The sequence below is a fragment of the Lactuca saligna genome, chromosome 8 (assembly GCF_052625555.1).
Source record: "Lactuca saligna cultivar CGN05327 chromosome 8, ASM5262555v1, whole genome shotgun sequence".
Taxonomy (NCBI): domain Eukaryota; kingdom Viridiplantae; phylum Streptophyta; class Magnoliopsida; order Asterales; family Asteraceae; genus Lactuca; species Lactuca saligna.
In genome coordinates this window covers 110,621,669-110,643,122 of record NC_136424.1, presented here as the reverse complement: position 1 = coordinate 110,643,122, position 21,454 = coordinate 110,621,669, and the positions used below count along the sequence as shown (strand labels likewise).

At 34.3% G+C, this 21,454-nt stretch overlaps 1 protein-coding gene across 1 annotated transcript; it reads right to left on the bottom strand.

Annotated features, from left to right (window-relative positions):
• Positions 1-20,041: 20,041 nt before the first annotated feature.
• Positions 20,042-20,545, bottom strand: LOC145010014 (uncharacterized). Its single transcript, XM_078968613.1, has one exon. The coding sequence runs from the start codon at positions 20,543-20,545 to the stop codon at positions 20,042-20,044; it is 504 nt and encodes a 167-aa protein (XP_078824739.1).
• Positions 20,546-21,454: the final 909 nt, after the last annotated feature.

Below are 21,454 nucleotides of genomic sequence, written 5' to 3'. Positions count from 1 at the left end.
ACTGCGATTATTTTGCCTTAAATGGCTCATGACATGACCAATAGATTGTCACATCGTTAGAGGTAGTTTCTTGTCGACCATTGACTTGTATTGACCGTTGACTGTTGACTTTTTGACCAATTTGACTTTGAGTGAAACTTGAACGATTTGGGTTGCTAGTTAAGATTCTTCCATGTGTTGGTGCTAGAGGGCTCGTGGGAGCAAGCAGCATAGAAATGGGAGCTCGTCATAGTGTTTCTAGGTTCTTTGTTCAGGTGAGTTTTCCTTACTGTACTTGTAGGTTGAAGGCAACAATGTTGACCAACTAGTTTCGGTTATGTATCTTGGTGTATAGGATGTTGCTCCATTGTAGTGAGCTATTAGATATATTTATATCCTTGTGTATTAGGATGTGGTAGTAATGGTATGTTTTTTAGAGTACCAGTAGGCTAGTTATCGTCTAGTAGAATGCCCTAAAGGCCATATGTAGCTATGTAAGATAACCTGAGAACTCTTGATCTAGGCTTTCTTTCATGTTCCTAGTTTGTTGTGGCTCTAAAGTAGGATCATTTGTTTGGGTGGCTATCTCACCTATTATTGCTTATAGATACGCATCCCATGGAGATTTGCTGGTAGTATACAACATGTTATGAGGGGACTAGTAGGTGGTACTGAGTCTTGTCACTACTTTACATGTGTGGTATTTATGTATGTTACCAATTAGGTCTTTATTATGTTTGCTGATTTCTCTTAATTGCATTGTTGATACTTTTGGATTGCTGATAATCCATAGAAACTGATGTTAGTCCCCATGGTTGCTGATAACCCATTGGTCGTGTTGCTAGTCCACATGGCGTACTGTTCGCCCATTAGGGCTGTTGATAGTCCCCAGGGTTGTTGATAACCCATAGCTATTTATTTATGATGTATTCTATATGATATTTTTGGGGAACTCACTAAGCTTCATGTTTACCCAACTGTTATCGGTTTCACGTATCATCAATGATAGTGGAAAGGCAAAAGCATGATTGTACATATTCATCAACAACAATGAAGATTTTGCGTTCACTATTATACTCCAATTTAAAACAATGTACTTTGGAGCAATTGGTTTTCCTAACTTGTATTATGAAAATGGGCGGTTTTTCCATAATTAAAAAGGAAAATTTTGGTTGTGAAAAAGAGATGTTTCAAGCTAGGGGCCATTGATTTTTGGCTAACATAAATTACTTATAAATCACTTCACCATGAACCTAACAATAATACTTTTACCAAAGTTGGAGACAACATCAAAATATTGATTCGGAGCTCTTCATTGGCTAGCAGGAATCTGGTTAATGACATGAAATTATAGAGAACAATATCAACTAAGGTTTAACCATTTACATTAAGGAATGGAATCATTTACAATGGGACATGTAGATTAAAATATCAATCACAAACACACACACACACACACACACACACACACACATATATATATATATATATATATATATATATATATATATATATATATATATATATATACCATTTCTTGTGCAATTTCACAAACCTTAGATCATCAGAATCATGAATATATGAGTTCATTGTTTAGCGTGTTCAAGAAAAATGTATCAAATAATTGTGGACACTTATTTGAATCACAACAACTACTAGTTTCGTATAGCTTTATGTCTTAGCTAAAAGGGGATCTATATAGACGACAAAAGGGGTCTATAGATACAATATTGTAGTGACTACACCTACAGCGACAAAGTTTGTCGTCGCCATAGCTTTTTTTTCTTGCATTGCGTACATACCCAACTACACCAATGACCACATATTTTTTTCCTTTGCTCTAAAAAATTGAACATGGTTGTATCCCATCTTGAAAAACATTGGAACTGGTTGCATCCCTCCGAAATAGAAAAAGTTCACCTGCAAGTTTTTATGTTGTCCATGTTGCCTTAAAGGCTATTTTGCCTTTCTTTCTGGCTAGTCACTTCCACTAGACGATTAAAAGTATTGATCACGAAGTACTTTTAGACAGTGAACAATTCTTCCACAAGGGTCTCTTCACATATGAAATTCTTGCATGATCGAAAAAAGCTCTCAGGGTTTCGTCTTCAAAAACAAAATGACGTATTACCACAACAACACCAGTGGCCATCTCTCCTTATTTGTGTAGGTTTGTCCCAGGAAATATTGAACTGATTAAATGTTCTTTCAAATGGTTTTTATGGGCCTTGTGACAACAATGTTATGCTAAGTAATGTGGTGAAATTTAAACAATATGTAAATACTATAAGGATTTACTTACTGGTGGATTTGGTAAGAGTTAACAATGATACTTTAAAATTCTGTTGAAAAATTCGAAGGACATTTTCTCTGGATACTTCATCTCAACAAAGATCCCTACACTCAATAATGATTGCTTGAAGGAATTTTGTTCTGTTACCTATGGTCCTTTGGATTCTCAGAAAGAGCGAGCATCTTGTTTTGTTTTTTCCTTGGCTTTGCTTTGGTAGCTGATTAGAAGACATGATCTCTGTTAAATGTTTGGTGTTTGAGTTAAATAGGCTTGTATAGAATCTTTACTAGCATAACTTATGTAGTTAACATATGCAAACCATGCCTTTGGAATAAAAGTCATATTCAACAGAACTATTTTGTGTACATGTGATTCTTTGTATTATATTTTGGAAAATAAAAGTTATGTTCACAAGAATCATTTTATTTATACGTGATTCTATTTATGCTAATGTCCAAGAATTCCTATTCTTTATATGTTTTCCTATTTTCAATTTGATTTTGTTTTTTTTAGCAGGTATTGAAATCATAAGCATCCACTTTTGATCTGTCAACCTGATTTCTAGTGTATAACATAAATGCCAATTGTGCATTGTATTGCTCTTGTTCCGCTTGACTTCCACATTATTTGATTCTGGATATGATCATCTCTGTCATTCTCCATCAATTTTTGTACATACTAGTTTTAGTCTTCTATACATCAAGCCCTGGCCAACTAGGGGTAAAAAACAAGCGGATTTTATGCTGTTATTTAGGTTATTTGGTAGAAATCTTTTAACAATCTTTCCTGACAGCTTTTTATTTTTTATTTTTTATTTAACAAAACAGTGCCATTTTAAGATTAGTGTTAAAAAAACTCGTAGAAAAGTACATGCCAATTTTTTCATTAAAAGGTTGATAAACAAAATTGACATATCCTGATCATCCATTTCTCCGGGTAGAAAGCAGACCCATTTTTTCTTTATATGCTTTTCTATAAGTGGCCATCTCCCGTTCTTCTTTATAACTCCGGGCTCCAAGTAGGATTTTTTTTCCTAACCCACCATAATATTTCCTCTCGCATTTCATTATATTGTAGTATTTTCGGACAGAGTATGTAGAGAGAAAGGTTTTTCTCGCAAAAAATAACTTGTGCACAAATTTCATCAAACAGCTAGCCTGCACATTAAAAGATTGAGGATTTGTCGTACACGACACTCAATCGGTTTATGATGTAAGACTGTGGCTTTAATCGTTGATAATAAGATCCCTCATGCACAAAATTTCCACCGACCTTAATAAACCAACCGGTCAGCACAGGAGCGTCTTCTAGAGGATTCTCGTAATCATACTACTGGTAGAATCTTCATGAACCGGATGATTTTGATAAAAGAAGAAGACATGATTGATCTTGAGAGCATTCTCTGTTCAGTTTTCTTTCTTGTCATTGTTCAAAAGATGAAGTTTCTCTAGTTTCCTTTCGAATTGTCATACTCACATCAAGTTCTTTAAGCTAGTTGCAATGATGAGTTTGGGAAGAAAAGGAAGGCAAAGTTAACAAAAACGGTTCCTTCATGTGGAAACCATATCTTATGAAGCTTTATCGATCACTTGCACTGGAAGATTGAATGGGGATTATGGTAGCACTTTTGGGCAACGAACAATTAATGTTCCATGATGTTTTCTTTCCGTATGATATTCTCTGTTGATGGAAACAAGCAGTGGGCATTTCATCATTCGATCTATGCAATGCACAGCTGCAGTTTTTATGGTATGGTCTTCTCTCTTTGTCGATTTCCGACATTGAAAGGCTCCCTTCAAAAACACAATGAACCATCATCGCAGCTGCACCAGTGGCCATTTCTGTTTGTTAGTGTCTAAAAATACTACAATGAAATGATGTTTTAATTTGTTTATGTGGGAGGTGTGGCGATGGTGTTATGTGTGACTGTATTAATATCTTGACAATGTTTATATAGTACCCGGATCTGATTAAAGGGTGGATTTGGTAGGACATGTCTAGGAAGAAAAGATACCAAAATTTTGATTTGGTAGGACTTGTCTAGGAAGAAAAGATACCTAAAATTTAGTTTGTGTAGTTCTAGGATGATTTGGCCTAGATGCTTCATGGAAACGAAGATCTCATAAAAAGGAATTCCATGATATTCAATGGTCCCTGGGATTCTCAGAAACTTGAGTATCTTGTTTTGTTTTTTCTTTGCCTTGGCTTTAGTAGCATACTAGAAGACATCGATCTTTGTTTAACATTTGGTGTTTGAGTTTACATTTCTTTTATAGAATCTTTTCAGGCATATAAATTATTATCAACTTAGGTAGACATAGGTCATAACCATGCCTTTGAGGAAATGAGTTATTGTTTTTGGCCATATGTTAATCTTTGTTTTTAACTAGGAATTCTTGTTGTTATACTCTTCCTATTTTTACGAAATTTCTTGGTTTTCCAACTCATAATATGAAGGTAGGATTCTACATCTGATCTATGAACCTATTTTCTTGCATACGACACAAATTCCCTAATATTGCTTATAGTGCTTGAAGTCAGCACGCAAGTTTCCGTTCCAAATAAAATTTATTTTCCTTGGTCAAATGATAGAGTTGTCTAAATGATTTTATGATCTTGGTTTGTTTAGCCTTAGTAGCTCGGTATGTATAGAAGACATGATCCTTTGTTTAACATTTGATGTTTGAGTTGGCATGCGGTTATGTTCTAGTGTATTTTATTTTTTGTATAGAAGACATCATACCTTTGGAAAAAGTTATGTTGTAGTTTATTTTGTTTTGTGTTTGACTTTTTTTTTGAAAGGTTGGCTTTTTTTAATAGACTAACATTGTTTTCTAGCTTTAGAGAATGTAAATATGTGTATAGTTGTTCCCATGACGGCCATGGGGTGTGCGTGCAGTGCGATCGCACTCAGGCCCCTTATTTAAGGGGCATTTGGATTTTGGGACAAATGTATGTATACTTATGATGTTAATATTTTTATAAAATACATTTTTAAGTTTTATCATTGTAGAAAATTATCCGTGTCGGTTACGTATATACATAATGAAACATTTGTTTACAATCTTCAAGTCATTTATTTATTAAATAAATCAAAGAAAATCAAAAAATTGAAATCTAATCATGTATTCTTAAATTTATCATAAATTTTAGGAAAATATCTATATCCAAGGAAAAATACAATTTTGTTTCTAATATAAACTATATCAAACTATTTCATATTTTATAAAAGACACTTTATCTGAAAAATATAATACAAAAAAATCAAAATCTAATCATAAAGCTTTTCCCCAACACGTTCTCGTTTTAAAATCGTTATTAACAATAAGGAGAGAAAGTAGAATTGAAGTATGAAAGTAATAGTGACTCAAGTTCCTATAATAGTGAAAACTCTAAATGAACTTCTTGATGAAGAGACATGTATAACTAAAGAGGCGATTAACGAATTAAAAAAATTTGATGTTGGAATTAAATTGAGTTTGCACATAAGTGTGGAAATTAGTAAAATAAATAAAAACTTCAAATTTTGCATGAAGAGGAAAACCCACCAAAAATGAGTAAAATCATCCAGAAAAAGAACATAATATTTAAAACCACTCATACTAGAAATACGATGTCTATAAGTCAGAGTGAATTATTCAAACATACTAGAAGTCTTAGTAAGGGAAGTCGATAAAAGTAAACGACAGTGCTTCCTAAGTTGGCAAGCATGACAAATGGGAAGTTTATTTGTACGACTTGAAATAAATTTGCAATAGTTTAAAAATTCCAACACAAAAGATCTGGGATGACAAAGACGTATATGCCTATTATAAAGAGAGACACCAACACAAGCAGTAGCCAAGAGAAAAGCCGGAGATGAGACAATAGGATAAAGATCACTCTCACTATCACATCTATAAATGAATGCATGTGTTTTAAAAGTCCTTCATAGTGAAACCAAACCGGTGAAAGGTGACTGAAACATATTTGCTAGTTGTGCATTTATGGACGGAAATCAGATTCTTGCCGAGTTTATTTGAGAGAAGTACATTATTCAAAGATAGACGGTTGTGAGAATGTGGAAAAAAAGTTTGACCAATGTGAGACACAGGGAGTATAGCACCATTACCAACCATAATAGATTTACAGCTACAAGATGTTAGAGAAAGCATGTTACCTAAATTAAAAGGCATGTGAGACGTAGCTCTAGAGTCCATGTAAGTGTTGTTGTTGGGTGTCGAGTTGACAGACATAGCTTGAAAAATAGAAACTAAGTTGGTGAAGTGGTGAGGAATGGATTGGACATGTCCCCCAAAAGAAGCACCACTGGAATGTTGTTGTTGCGAATACCCATGGAACTGTTGATGGGGTTGCCCTAAGTTTTGATGAGAGGGCTACTGATAAGTATAAGCTTGGTCAAAGACTATGGGTGCATAAGTGGTTACATAAGGCAGTTGTGGTGATTGAATCTACTACGAACCAGAAGTTTAAATGGGCAGGAGTTGCAAAGGATAAACCTACAGCGGTGGGTGAAGTAGCACCTACTGTGAAGAGGCGAAAGGCAGCAAACCTGGATAAAGTTGGTGAGTGGGATACGGTTGCTGATGCGCGGAAGTCAAGTGTCTGAATGATGCAGAAAAACTGTTGAGTAGGTGTATTCCCTAAGATACCAACAAAAGTAAGATTGGGAGTTGGTGTTATTCCCAAGTGAAGTATTATTTTTTGAAAGAATTTTTAGAGTTTTTCCGGTTTTGGTTTTTGTTCCATCGATTCTTTGATCGTCCCAATTTGTTGGAGGATGAGAATAAAGCCACATTATGGGGCATAGATGACTCAGAGGTAGTATCGGAAGCCGCCTCTCGAGATTCATGTTGTAAATGCATGTTTTGGGCCTTAAGAAAAGAAGGAAAATGTGTTGTGTTGGTGATGACATCAATAATGCTATGATGGGAGGGCGGTAGTTGGCATAGGATTTGCATCACAAGCTCAATTTCGGTGATTGTGGAGTCAACATCATTAAGATTATTAGATAGGGTTTTGAGTGTGTGGCAAAATTCAGTGATGGAACTTGAAACCTTCTTTGTGTTGCGGATTTGATCTTGTAACTGTAGCATACGATAAATTTTATTATTGCGAAAAAATTCATCCAACTTATCACAAATATCTTTGGCGGTGCAATCTCAATAGAAATTATTTGAAGCAACTCAAGATCACATGTACTATAGAACCAAGACTTAGCATGTGCATCAAAAAAATACCATTCCTCACCATCTTCCCCAGAAGGAACCGATTTTCTAGAAATAAGTCAATAACACAAAGTTCATCTACACATATTTGAGAAAAATTGACGCCACAATTTGTATTTTGACCCATCAACATTCAGTTTAGCACTAAATTGATTATAAACATTAGTGACTATGCAAACAATACTCGGTTTTGATGGGGTAATAGTAGAGGATGAAGAAGGAATCGACATTAGAGGGTATCCCTTGAAGGTCAAGACAACGATCAAATGTAGAAGCTAGAGCTATGGTAGTACGAGATGGCCGATAGAAAAGAGATCACAGGTGAGGATTTGCGACATCTAGAGAGTGATTGGTAAAAAAGAAGGAGAAAGCATCGGACGTTCTGGCAGAAAGTGTGATCAAGAATCGGTCATGAAAGTCGACGTAAATGGTTTAAGCATACGTGATGGTTGGATACCTTGTTAATTACGGTAAAAGCCTCAACCATTAAGAGTCTATGTGTGCAGTATATATATATATATATATATATATATATATATATATATATATATATATATATATATATATATATATATATACACACACACACACTATACGAAACATATAAAAGTAATGTATACTATAATCTAACAATGACACATCATGTTATCATTTGCCGCAACATCCCCAAGGATGGCACAACTTCCTTCTACATGGCGCAACATGATGTTCCATGTTGCTCCATGTTGCTCCAAGTGCTCCAAGTTGCTCCATATTTCTCCAAGCTACTCCAAGTTGCTCCAAACCTCTCCAAGTTACTGCAAACCTCCTTTTTGAAGATTCGTTCCTTTGTAACATGATCTATTCCTTTTTTTGATGATCTAGTGACATCTTAAATGATCTGTTCCTTTGTCACTTGTTCCAAGAACCTCAAGTGCTTTATTGAGATCTATATTCCCCAAATGCTCAAGTCACATTTAACAGTTATCAATGATACCTTAAAAATTATGTCAAAGAACTCAAGGAACATTTTCTCAGAATCTTTCATGTCAACAAAGATACCTACACTTAATAACGATTGTTTGAAGGAATTTTGTACTATTACTCGTGCTCCTCTGGATTCTCCGAATGAGTGAGCATCTTGTTTTTTTTTTCCTTGGCTTCGCTTTGATAGGTCAGTAGAATACATGATTTTTATTAAACATTTCGTGTTTATGTTAAATTGACTTTTATAGAATCTTTCTTAGCATAACTTATATAGTTAACACATGCAAACCATGCACACATTTGATATAAAAGTTATATTTGATAGAACTATTATGTTTATATGTAAATCTTTGTATTATGGTTTGGAAAATAAAAGTTATGTTCAAAAGGATTGTTTTAATTACTTATATGTGATTCTTTGTTCTATTTTGGTATTGTCCATGAACTCCTAGTCTTTGTATCTTTTCCTCTTTTCATCTCGACGTTTTGTTATGTTTTTAGGGAAAATGACTTATATGGGTAACTATGTTTTAAAATCGTTCAAAAACTATCATTCTAGTTTGGTTTGTCCAAAAAAAGCATCCAAGTAAAGTATTTGTACAAAAAACACCAATGAAGTACATTATTTGTTCAAATTTAACCTTGTGGCACCGGCAATTACCAGTTAAAATAAGTAAAGGAAAAAAAAACAAGAGGAAATGACTCAAAGGGGTAACTATATTTCAAAATTATTCAAAAAAACACCATACAAGTTTGTTATGTTCAAAAAACACCATCCAAGTAAGCGTTTTGTACAAAAAAAACACCAATAAACTATATGTTTTGTTCAAATATTACCCACCGGTAACTGGTTCTTACAGGTTAAATGATGACTCAAATTAACTGTTATGACATGGAATAATAATTATTGAGAAAACAATAAATGATATATTCCTCCTTTAAAAATTGATTTAAGGTTTCTTCATGAAAGAATGGCTTTTTCTTCTCCTATGATTGCTCTTCTTCTTCTAAAGTGATGATCTTGAACTCAAGTCCAAAACCCTAATTCTTGACTTAATGAAAAAAGGGCTCCTTTACCTCTGCCTCAATGGACCTCCCTCCCCCTAAGGCCTAAATCCATAAAAAGCCCAAAAAGGCATCTAAGCCCAACTACAAGGACTCTAACCCCAAATATAACCCAAGAACCCCCCAACATGGCCTTAAGCCCAAAAAAAGACATGCTACAATCAGGTGGGCGTATGCTAAAGTGTCTGCAATCCGGATGTCGAGCCAGTACGTCCGACGTACTCCTAGCATACGCCCAACGTACTGGGCTAGGGTTAAGAACTGTCATTCTTCCAAAGGCCATAACTTATTCATTCTAAGTCCGATTTCGTCATTCTTTATATCCACGGGAGCTAATTCAGGAATCATATAGCCATACTAAGGGTTATGGCCTTCGGATTGCGATTCTTAGTGTTACCTTAATGTTAAATTAGATCTCGTCATTCCGGGGTCCAACCATTTGGAAATGAAATCACAATCTATTTTGGACCCCGACATAGCTCTCTAATGCCTAAATTAAATTGTGATTCTTAGTGTTACCTTAATGCTATGTATGCTATCTCTTTTTTACCTTACCTTACTTTGCCTCGGATATCATGTCTTTAGGGTATTTATAGGTTGTTCATTGTTAGAAGAGTTTATAGTCTTGATCGGTCCTTCATGTATTGTCTGTTCTACAGGCAGGCATGTATCTTGTCCTTTCCTTTTTATTGTATTGTTTCGTACCATTTCTTATGCATGTTTCTTGTTATATGGTTCTGATACTTGTGTGCAATTTGTTTGAATTGATATCTGTTCGTAACAATTCATGGTGTTTGTAATGCCCATTTGGTGATGGATAATATAAGTTTGGGGGCCGAATGTTCGGTTTGTATTGGAGCGTAAGGGCATATCAGTAAGTATTAGTTCAAGCCTTTATAATGTTTGGGTTTTTGTTAGAAAAGTTTTAAGGCAGGGGATAGTTGATAGGAGTGTAGATCTTCTCGTTTCTTTCTTGTGGATTGGCCTTCGGAAGATTGGCGGTTCTTGACCCTAGCCGAGTACGTTAGGCGTACGCTAGGAGTACGTCAGGCGTACTGGCTCGAAATTCAGATCGCAGAGGCTTCAGCATATGCTGGGCGTATGCATGGACTTGTTTAAGTTAGGCCGCAGGCCCACCTGATTGTAGACAACCATTTTTTGGTCTAAAGACCGTGTTGGGTGTTCTTGGGACATATTGGGCCTTAGAGGCCTTGTAGTTGGGCTTGGATGACTTTTTAGGGTTTTATGGATTTAGGCCTTAGGGGGAGGAAGGCCCATTAAGGCAGGGGTAAAGGATCCTTTTTTGCCCTAAGTCAAGAATTAGGGTTTTGGACATGAGTTTGAGATCATTACTTTAGAATAAGAAGAGCAATGATAAGAGAAGAAGAAGTCATTCTTTCATGAAGATACCCTAAATCGATTTTTAAATGAGGAGTATATCATTTATTGTTTTGTCCATAATTATTATGTCATGTTATAACAGTTAAGCCAAGTCATCATTTAACCTGTAAGAGCCAGTTACCAGTGGGTAATATTTGAACAAAACATATAGTTTGTTGGTGTTTTCTGTACAAAAAGTTTACTTGGATGGTATTATTTAAACATACCAAACTTGGATGGTGTTTTTTGAATGATTTTGAAACATAGTTACCCCTTTGAGTCATTTCCTCTTGTTTTTTTTCCTTTATTTATTTTTTACCGGTAATTGCCTGTTACCACAAGGTCAAATTTGAAAAAAGATTATACTTCATTGGTGTTTTTTGTACAAATGCTTTACTTGGATGATGTTTTTTGGACACGCCAAACATAAATGGTATTTTTTGAATGATTTTGAAACATATTTACCCATATAAGTCATTTTCCCTTGTTTTTATCAGGACTTGAAATTAACATAAGCTTCAACTTTTTATCAATCAATCTGATTTCTAGTGTATAACACATATGCCAACAATTGATTGTATTACTTGAGTTCCTTAAGTTCGTGATTATTTGATTTTTGATATTATCATATATATATCTAACTTTAAATCATGTTTATCTAGCTTTTAGAATGTACATCATGTCAGACCTAATATCACTAATTTTGTACATACTTTCGTTCTCCATCAGTATCGTAAATGGTGTTAGTATTTCCACACAAAATGATACAATGAAGACTGAAAAACGAGAAGTCTCTTTATACAAGTATATATATATATATATATATATATATATATATATATATATATATATATATATATATATATATATATATTTCAGTCTCCTATATATAAATCCGTGACCAACTAGGGGTAAAAATTACCCATTAGTTGAAAAGGTAACATCCAAAAATTATGAACCGAAAATTTCATTTTTTTATTTAAATAAAAAGAGTATTCCAAAACATTGTTCGTACAACCCAACAAAATAAATATATCAAACATCATGAAAATCAGAGTATGTCCCATAAAAAGAATTCATATGGTGTGTGCGAAGCAATCAACCCGAGCTTTTCCCCTTGGAACCGGAAGTACCAGAAACAAACAACTAAAACTATAAGCACAAATCTTAGGGATTTCACAAAATACCACATACCATACATATCATATAATGGGTCCCACCCAAATAAGATACGAGCCCCTCCCACACTCATATAACGGGTCCCACCAAGTGAGATACGGGCCCCGCCCACACTCGAATAACGGGCCCCACCCAATGAGATACGGTCCCTACCCACATTCGATTAACGAGCCCCGTCCAATGACATACGAGCCCTGCCCACACTCGAATAATAATGTGATACGGGCACCACCCACACTTAAATAATGGGTCCCACCTAATAAACATATATATACAAGCACATACAAGTATCATAAAAACAACAAGTATAACGGTGTAACCAAACAAGGGACGACCTTCATGTCTTAGACCCGCTAAAACCAATGAGGAAACTCACCTTGAAAAGCTGAATGAAACGAATGATCCCTGACTGGTGATCGTACAGGTCCCCGAGCTATCAATTGACACATAAAAACTAATTAACATTTGGGATCAACATCATAACCAAAAATCTCTACTCGGGGTAAAAACACCATTTTACCCCTAATATAGCTTGGACAAAGAATGAAGCCCATAACCATAATTCAATAGTCCCAAAACTTAAAGAATCCAACAAGGCCCAACATATTGCCTAATTCCCAATTAGGCCCAATCCATTCATATGGGCCTTAGCCTAACGCCTAATAATATTCCTGGCCCAAAAACTCAAAAAATCAGATGACCCAACTAAAGCCTAACCTTCTAAGCCTAAGATGAGGCTCAAACCAAGGCCTAACATTGACATGTCATCAGACTTAGTATGTTGGACGTACTTAATTGGTACGTTAAGCGTACCGTCTCAAAGGCTTGTACTTTGTGCGTACAGGCTTGTATGCCTACCGTACTCAACCAAATCAGCCACCTTCTACTTTAAGCACTTAACTCATTAAGATTTCACCCTAAAGTATGGATCTAGCCTCCTTAAGATGAAATATTAAGCAAAGTTGCTAACTTTACATCTATGCATGACCATAAGAAGCTCTAAAGCTCAAAAAGGACTTAATCAATCTATAAGGAAATATAAGATCGTATTTTTAAGTAATAAATTAGTTTTACATTATAAATATATAACATACTTATCTTTTCTTTGAACAATGAAGGAACTTCCATTTTGAAATCACTTTCAGGCAATTCTGATTTGAATTTACTGAATATGGGACAAAATAATTAAAATAGTTAAAATATATTATAACACTATTAAAAATGTAGTTAATAGATCAGAAGCTTACGATTTGTAGCTTCTCATCTCACCCTCATCGCAATTGTTTATTACAAACCAATGCAATGATTATTTTGCCTCTTTACAAAGTTCAATGATTTTCTTAGCCAACATTGTGATGAGAACAAAGAAAATTGCCTTTTTGGAGGGTCGGGATCATCATTTCTACGCGCACGGTTGAATTTAGCTTGCATACCATCAAGATATATAGAGAAGAATGTTAAAGATTCGTCTTCAAGATAACCCTCTGCTATTGAACCTTCTGGTTTGGCTTCGTTTCTGACATAACTTTTAAGTTTTTTCATATATCTTTCAAAAGGATACATCCATCTCATGTGTATCGGCCCTCCAAAAATGGCTTCCTCAGGTAATTGAAAAATAATATGAATCATTATGTCGAAAAATGCACAAATTTCTCATGTCATTAACATCCAATGACTATGCACAATTTTTTTTAAAGAATGTACATAAGTCAATGATTGTTCTTGAAACATTTGGTGGGAGACATACTTGAACCCCTATAGGTACCAATCGTTCCATGAGGATGTGATGATCGTGAGACTTTAGCCCAACCAAATTTGACTAAGTATCATTAACCTTCTTCTTAATGTTCGATCCTAAACCATCAGGTAGTCTCACTCCTTTAATGAATTGACAGAAACGTTATCGATCAATTGGTTTGAACGAGTAAGAAGCATGTGGGAGTATTTCTTTCTTCTTGTTTTCTTCCTTGTTGTGTTTCTTCATCTTCTTGACTTTCTCTTTTGGCCATTGATCTGGCCTAATGCCTATATTTTTCAAGTTAATTATTGCTTCTTTTTTGTCTTTGCTTCATCAGTACAATATTCAACACACTCTTATTCACATTCTTTGAAACATGAATAACATCGAAATTGTGTTTTAGGTCGAGGGAAGACCAATACTCAAGCTTAAATAAGATACTTTGTTTCGTCAAATTTAACTCTCTCTTTTTTCTTTCATCGTCGCGCTTTCTTTTTTTACCCCCATAATCAAGATGTTTCCCTGGAATTCGATCAAAGAGACAATTTACTTGCTTTAATATAGTTGCATTACGGAATCGTCTGGGATACGGTCGTGTCTCAGGTTGACCATGAAATAATAGACTCTCCCTCCAACGATGGTTTATATTCAAGAATCGTCTTTGACCAACATAAGACATCTTGTTGGTCACATAAAAGGAAGATGTGTCTTCATTACAAGTAGGGCATGCTAAATAACCTTGACCACTCCATCCAGACAGACTGCTATGTGCTAGGAAATCATTGATAGTCCATAAAAACAACGCACGCATATTGAATACAGTATTGGTTGATGCATCTCTCATTTAGACTCCTTCGACCCACAACATTTTCAACTCATCCACTGAAGGCGTCAAGTAAACATCAGTGTCCTTTCCGGGTGATCTAGGGTCAGGAATCAACAAAGTTAGCATGAAAGAAGACTCTTTCATGCATATCCATGGTGGTGTATTGTATGTAGTCAATATAACTGGCCAAATACTATAATTGTTATTAAAGTTTCCGAATGGATTAAAGCCATCAACAACTAAACCTAGACGAACATTTCTAGGTTCTTTGGCAAACTCTGGATATCTTTTATCAAATTCTTGCTATGACTTCCCATCTACCAGATGATACGTCATATCATCCTTCGATCTTCCAGTATTATGCTAAATCATATCTTTAGCTGTGAATGTGGAACTATACATCCGTCAAAGTCTTGGAGTGAAAGCAAAGTACCACAACACTTTTTGTGGTACTCGCTTCCCCTTTGTGGTTGTGTCTACCCACCCATCTACTCTCGTTACAAATCGGGCAACTTTGCATGGAATCATTCTCCTTCCAAAACAAAGCACAATCATATTTGCAATCATGGATGGACTCATATCCTAACCCTATCTTTCTCAACTCTTTCTTAGCTTCATAGTGTGAAGTTGTAATCTTGCTATTCGGGAAAGCAACTCTTAGCAAGTCTAAAAGTTAGCCAAATGAACTATTTTTCCATTTATTGATCACTTTAATATGTAACAACTTGGCTAAATAGTTCAAAGAAGACATCTCACAAATAAGGGTATAACTCGGTATGGAGCTCTTCAAACAAAGCATCAAATTTTGGGCCCATGCCGCGTCCTTCATCATCTGTATTTTCTTCATTTGTATTTTGTTCTGCCATAACATCATCAATTACATCAAACATCTCATTAGTTGTTGGAATGTTTATTAGAGCTGAATTGTAGCCCAAATCCAAAACAGGATGCATCTCACCGTGATGAATCCATACAGTATACGATTTTAGAAACCCACAGTTATATATGTGGGCATAAACGGTACTCAACAACTGTTAATACATATTTACATACTTTACATACGGGCAATGCACTTTGTCTTCAGAGTCAACAAGTTTTCTAGCAATCTCCATAAAGTTTTTAAGACCTTCACAGAATATTAGAGACGTTCGGTTTTCACGAATCTAACTCTTATCGATCGTTATTACTGTTTCATTATTAAAAATTACATTCTATACATAGTTAAATTGTATGACTTTTTTTGAGAAAAAACAGACGGAATAGATAGAGTATTCACAAGTATATAAAGAAATATATACACTAGAAGTAGAAATCGGACGGAATTGATAAAGTACTCACAAGGGTAGGCTTCTAAACCCACTTTATAGCAATGTAATTTTATTTGTTTGTTTAAAGCGTTCTATTTTCATTTCTCTTTCATATTTATAGTATATATACATTTTACTTTTTTTCAATTACAGAATTGTACTTTTAATATTGTTTTGTTTTTTTTTTATTATTATTATAGCACCTTAATTTTAATAGCAACGTAGTTTTATTATTTTGTTTTATTAGTTTGTTTAAAGCATTTTATTTTTCACTTCTCTTTCATATTTATAGTATATATATACATATTATTTTTTGCAATTACAACATGTACTTTTAATATTATTATTTTATTATTATAGCATCATACCTTTAATAGCAACCAACGTAGTTTTATTATTTTGTTTTATTAGTTTGTTTAAAGCATTCTGTTTTTCACTTCTAATTCATAATTATAGTATATATATACATTTTTTTCAATTATATCATTGTACTTTTAATATTATTTGTTTTTTTTATTTTATTATAGCACCGTACTTTAAATAGCAATGTAGTTTTATTATTTAGTTTTATTATTTTGTTTAAAGCATTCTATTTTTCACTTCTCTTTCATATTAATAGTATATACACTTTATTTTTTTCAGTTAAAACATTGTACTTTTAATATTTTTATTATTATTATAGCACCTAGGAACATAGTTTTATTATTCCTTTTATTAGTTTGTTTAAAACATTCTATTTTTCACTTCTTTTTCATATTTATAGTATACATACATTTTGTTTTTTTTTATCAATTACAGCATTGTACTTTTAATTTTCTTTTGCTTTTTTCTTGTTTTATTATAGCACTGTACTTTTAATAGCAACATAGTTTTATTATTTTGTTTTATGTTATAACTATCAAATGGAAATAAAAATAAATTACTTTAATAAACAACCTAAAAAAAATGTTCCTATTAATAACCTTTTGTAGTGTAAATATTTTTTACTTAATAAACTTTATTATCAATAAACATACATTTATTAGTTTAAATATTTTTATATTTTGGTTTATGTTGCTATTAGTAACTTTTGTTTCCTAATGACAAACATTTTAACTTAAAAATTAAACAGTTTATCATTTCATTCACTCAAGCTAATAAACTAAACAAATAACACAATCAAACATATTTTACATTTTATACATAAAATTTCATATCAACCTAAACAAATATCACAATCATACATATTTCACAATCAAACAAAATTTTGATTTCATATAAACCTAAACAAGTAAATTAACATTGTATATATACAATTTCAATTTCAATTTCAATTTCAATTTCATATATAGCTAAATAAATTTGCGTTTCATATAATATTTTAGCCACAATTTCAATTCCATATAACATTAACCAAGTAACTTAACATTTTATACATACAATTTCAATTTCGTATAAACCTAAACAAACAACATACATATACCAAACAAACAACACAATCACACATATACCAAACAAACATCACAATTCTATAATCAAAGGAGGATCAATTTCAATTTCATGAAAACTTATACATATATACAATTTCAATTTCAATAAAAATTAGAAGAAAAAAAACTAACATGTGTTACGTTCTTCTTGCTGTGATGGACGGACTCCGCTTGTCAAAGTCGATGGTGATCCTTCGGTGGTGGTTGGAGGTCACCGGAAATAACTAAAATCAGAAAAAAAAAATAAAATAAACATGAATAACCTTTGTTACCTACAATAAAAAAAATGAAGGGTGGTGAAGGAGATAGTTGGAATGAGGGTCATCGGTGAAAGACTCGTCGGTGAGAAGCTTGAGGCGGTGGAAGACAAACGGTGGTGCTTCACCACCGATGAACTACTCTAATCACCATAAAACCCCCAAATTCGGGGTAAAAATCATTACCACACAAAAATAAAAAACGAAATATGAGTAGAAAATACCTTACTGGGGTTAATCGCCGGTTATGGAAGTTGGAGGATGATTTTCGTCGGAAAGGGTGAGTGAAGAGTGTCAATGTGTGCAAATGAACAAAGACTGTGTTCTTTTTAGGGTAAACCCATATGCCGACGACAAGTCGTCGATATAGGGTCAATATAAACGATGACGTTTTCGTTTTTTGCTAAAATAATAATAATAATAATAATAATAATAATCAAATTATAAAAAAAAAAAAAATTATGCCGAAGACTTGTCGTCGGGGTAGCCGTATAATGAGCATCACCACGTGTCATGCCGACGACTCTTCGTCGGTATAGCATACACAAAACTACATCGTAATATAGTTCAGGCACATGGAATAAAAATAAATGGAAAATAGATTTTTTTGATACCTATCCCGACGACATGTCATCGGTATAGACTTTCAGAATACCGCGAACAATTTTGTCGTTCCCGCAACACCTGTAGTGACGATTTGTCATCGGCACAGCTATCCTGGTCAAAGGAAATCGGTCAAATTTTACAAAAGGTATGGCAACGACATGTCGTCGGGATAAGGAGGCTTGAAGCGACGACATGCGTCGTCGGGATAGGTGTCGTCGGCATAGCTCTGTTTCCTTTTAGTGACGATTAAATGAGGATTGATCAAGAAACAGTTTTAGACACTAAACAATTCTTCCAACAGGGTCTCTTCCAATAAGAAATTCTCGCATGATAGAAACAAGCTCTCAGGGTTTCACCTTCTAGGGTATGCAATGTGCAACTGCATTTTTTTTGGTATGCTCTCCGCTCTATATCAATTTCAGATATTTATAAAGGCTCCATTGAAAAACAAAATGATGTATTACCACAACAGCTCCAGTGGCCAACTCTCTTTATTTATGTAGGCTTGTGCTTGAAAATACTATACTAATTAAAGGTTGTTTTGTACCATTTTTGTTGGTGTTGTTGCCACGATGTTATACTAATTAATGTGGTGAAGTTTAAATAGGATTTAAATACTATAAGAATTTGCTTACCGGTGGATTTTGTAGGAGTTATAAATGATACCTTAGAAATTTTGTCCAAGAATTCGAGGAACATTTTCTCTGGATGCATCATCTCACCAAAGATCCCTACACTGAGAAATTTTGTGCTATTACCGGTCCATTGGATTCTCAAAAAGAGCATCTTGTTTTGTTTTTTCATTGGCTTTGCTTTGGTATCTCACTAGAGGACATGACATTGTAAATAAACGTTTGATGTTTGAGTTATATCGACTTTTATAGAATCTTTACTAGCATAATTTCTTTAGTTAACACCCCCACACCATACATGTCTTTGGAATAAAAGTTATATTTAAAAGAACTACTTTGTTTGTATGTGATTCTTTGTCTTATCCTTTGGAAAATAAAAGTTGTGTTCAAAATAATTTTTTCTTTATATGTGATTCTTTGCTCTATTTATGCTATTGTCCACCAATTCGTATTCTTTTTAACTTTTCCTCTTTTCATCTTCATTTTTTGTTTTGTTTTTATCATGTCTTGAAATTAACGTAAGCTTTGAATTTTGATCACTCAACCTGATTTCTAGTGAATAACACAAATGCCAATAACTGATTGTATTGGTCGAGTTGCATAAGTTCCTGATTATATGTATATGTATATATATATATATATATATATATATATATATATATATATATATATATATATATATATATATATATATATATATATATGTGTGTGTGTGTGTGTAATATATATATATATATATATATATATATATGTGTGTGTGTGTATGTTTGTGAGACTTTAATTCACGTTTTTTGGAATGTACATCCTGTCAGACCTGATTTTTTTGGAAACGGCAAATTTTATTATAGAAAGGAACCCTACCCTAGCAAGGAACTAGAAGAGGGACCAGAATAAGAAAAACATACAAGTAAATGCAAAATTACAAGCAATAAAATGAAATGATAACCATTCCTCCTAACTACATATACCCTTATTTCCCCTATGTTTAACCCAATAGAAGGTCATGGCCTTAATACGTTCCGTGACATTATGGACTGAAATACCCTCCAGGTGGAATAATCTTTCGTTTCTGAAACGCCATAAGTTCCGCAGCATGCCATAGCAGATCACAACAAGTCATTTCCGTTTCTTTTTATTCCTCCCCCATGCGCTAGCAAAGTGTATAAGATCACTGATGGTTTTTATAGACTCGTGTTCACTTGTAATACCACACCATCTCCAAATGCAGCTCCTGATCATGTTAGCAAGCGGACAATTGATCAACACGTGGTCGGCGCATTCAGAACTTCCAATACATGAGCTGCATAATGTTGAGTTGACCGGAATACCCCTCCTTCCCAAGGTTGTAGCAGTTGGTATACGTTGTTGTACAGCTCTCCACACAAAAGAAATCACCTTAATCGGTACGACTTTACTCCATATAATCAAAGGGGCAACTGGGTTAATGGTTTTCAGCTTGTCTACAAGCTGTCGAATAATGCCCACCGAGAACCTACCATCCGCCGAAAGTTTACATCTCCAATGGTCTATTCCCGAGTTTAATTGAACGTTACAGACATCTTCAATTAGGTCTTTAACTTCGGAATCAAGCCTCTGAACAGCAGGCCTAACTTTCCACATCCAGTTTTGATTCAATCCGCCAATCCTATCTGATATAGTGCACCTTTTCTTTGACTCCAATTCAAATAAGTTGGGGTATTTTGATTTGAGGCTGCTGGAACCAAGCCAATGGTCATATCAAAACAAAGTATTGTTCCCTGACATGATCTTAATATTAAAAAGATCATGGATCTCGATTCCAAGCTCACATAGAGATTTTCTGGAGCTGGCGATATTATTCCATACTCCAACGTACCTTTGTGAGGATAAATAATCAATCGGTTTATTCACCAAATTGTGTATAACGGATATTACCCTAGCCCACAAAGAATGTGTTTCATTGTTCAGCCTCCACCACCATTTCACGAGCAGTCCAATGTTTAAAGCCTATATGGATCCCACTCCAAGTCCCCCATCTTCTTTGGCTGCAAGGACCTTGTCCCAGGAAACCTAGTGAATTTTCTTTTTATCATCACAACCTCCCCACAGGAAGGTACGTTTTATCTTCTCCATTTCTTCAATTACACCCACAGGAGCTCGGAATAAGGATAAAAAGTAGGTAGGCAGGTTACCCATAACCGATTTGATTAATGTGAGCCTTCCACCAAACGATAACGATTTAGCCTTCCATAAGGAAAGCTTAGACCGAAACTTCTTAATTACGGGCTTCTAATGTTTTATTAAATTCATGTTGGCACCAACCGGCACTACGAGGTAGTCAAATGGAAGGTTTCCCGGAATGCAACCGAGAAGATTAGCCCAGTTCGATGTTTCAGTTGGGTCAACTCCAATTCCGAATACTTTTGATTTAAGAATGCGTGCTAGGTTCTTTAGGTTTGATCTTGACCATTCCCCAATAAACAGAGCGTCATCCGCATAGAAGAGGTGAGATAGGATTGGACCATTACCCGGGATTTGAACACCCTTGAA

What these genes read in the sequence shown, in the direction of transcription:
- LOC145010014 (XM_078968613.1), bottom strand. Translation starts at nt 20,545, where the DNA reads ATGTGGAAAGTTAGGCCTGCTGTTCAGAGGCTTGATTCCGAAGTTAAA.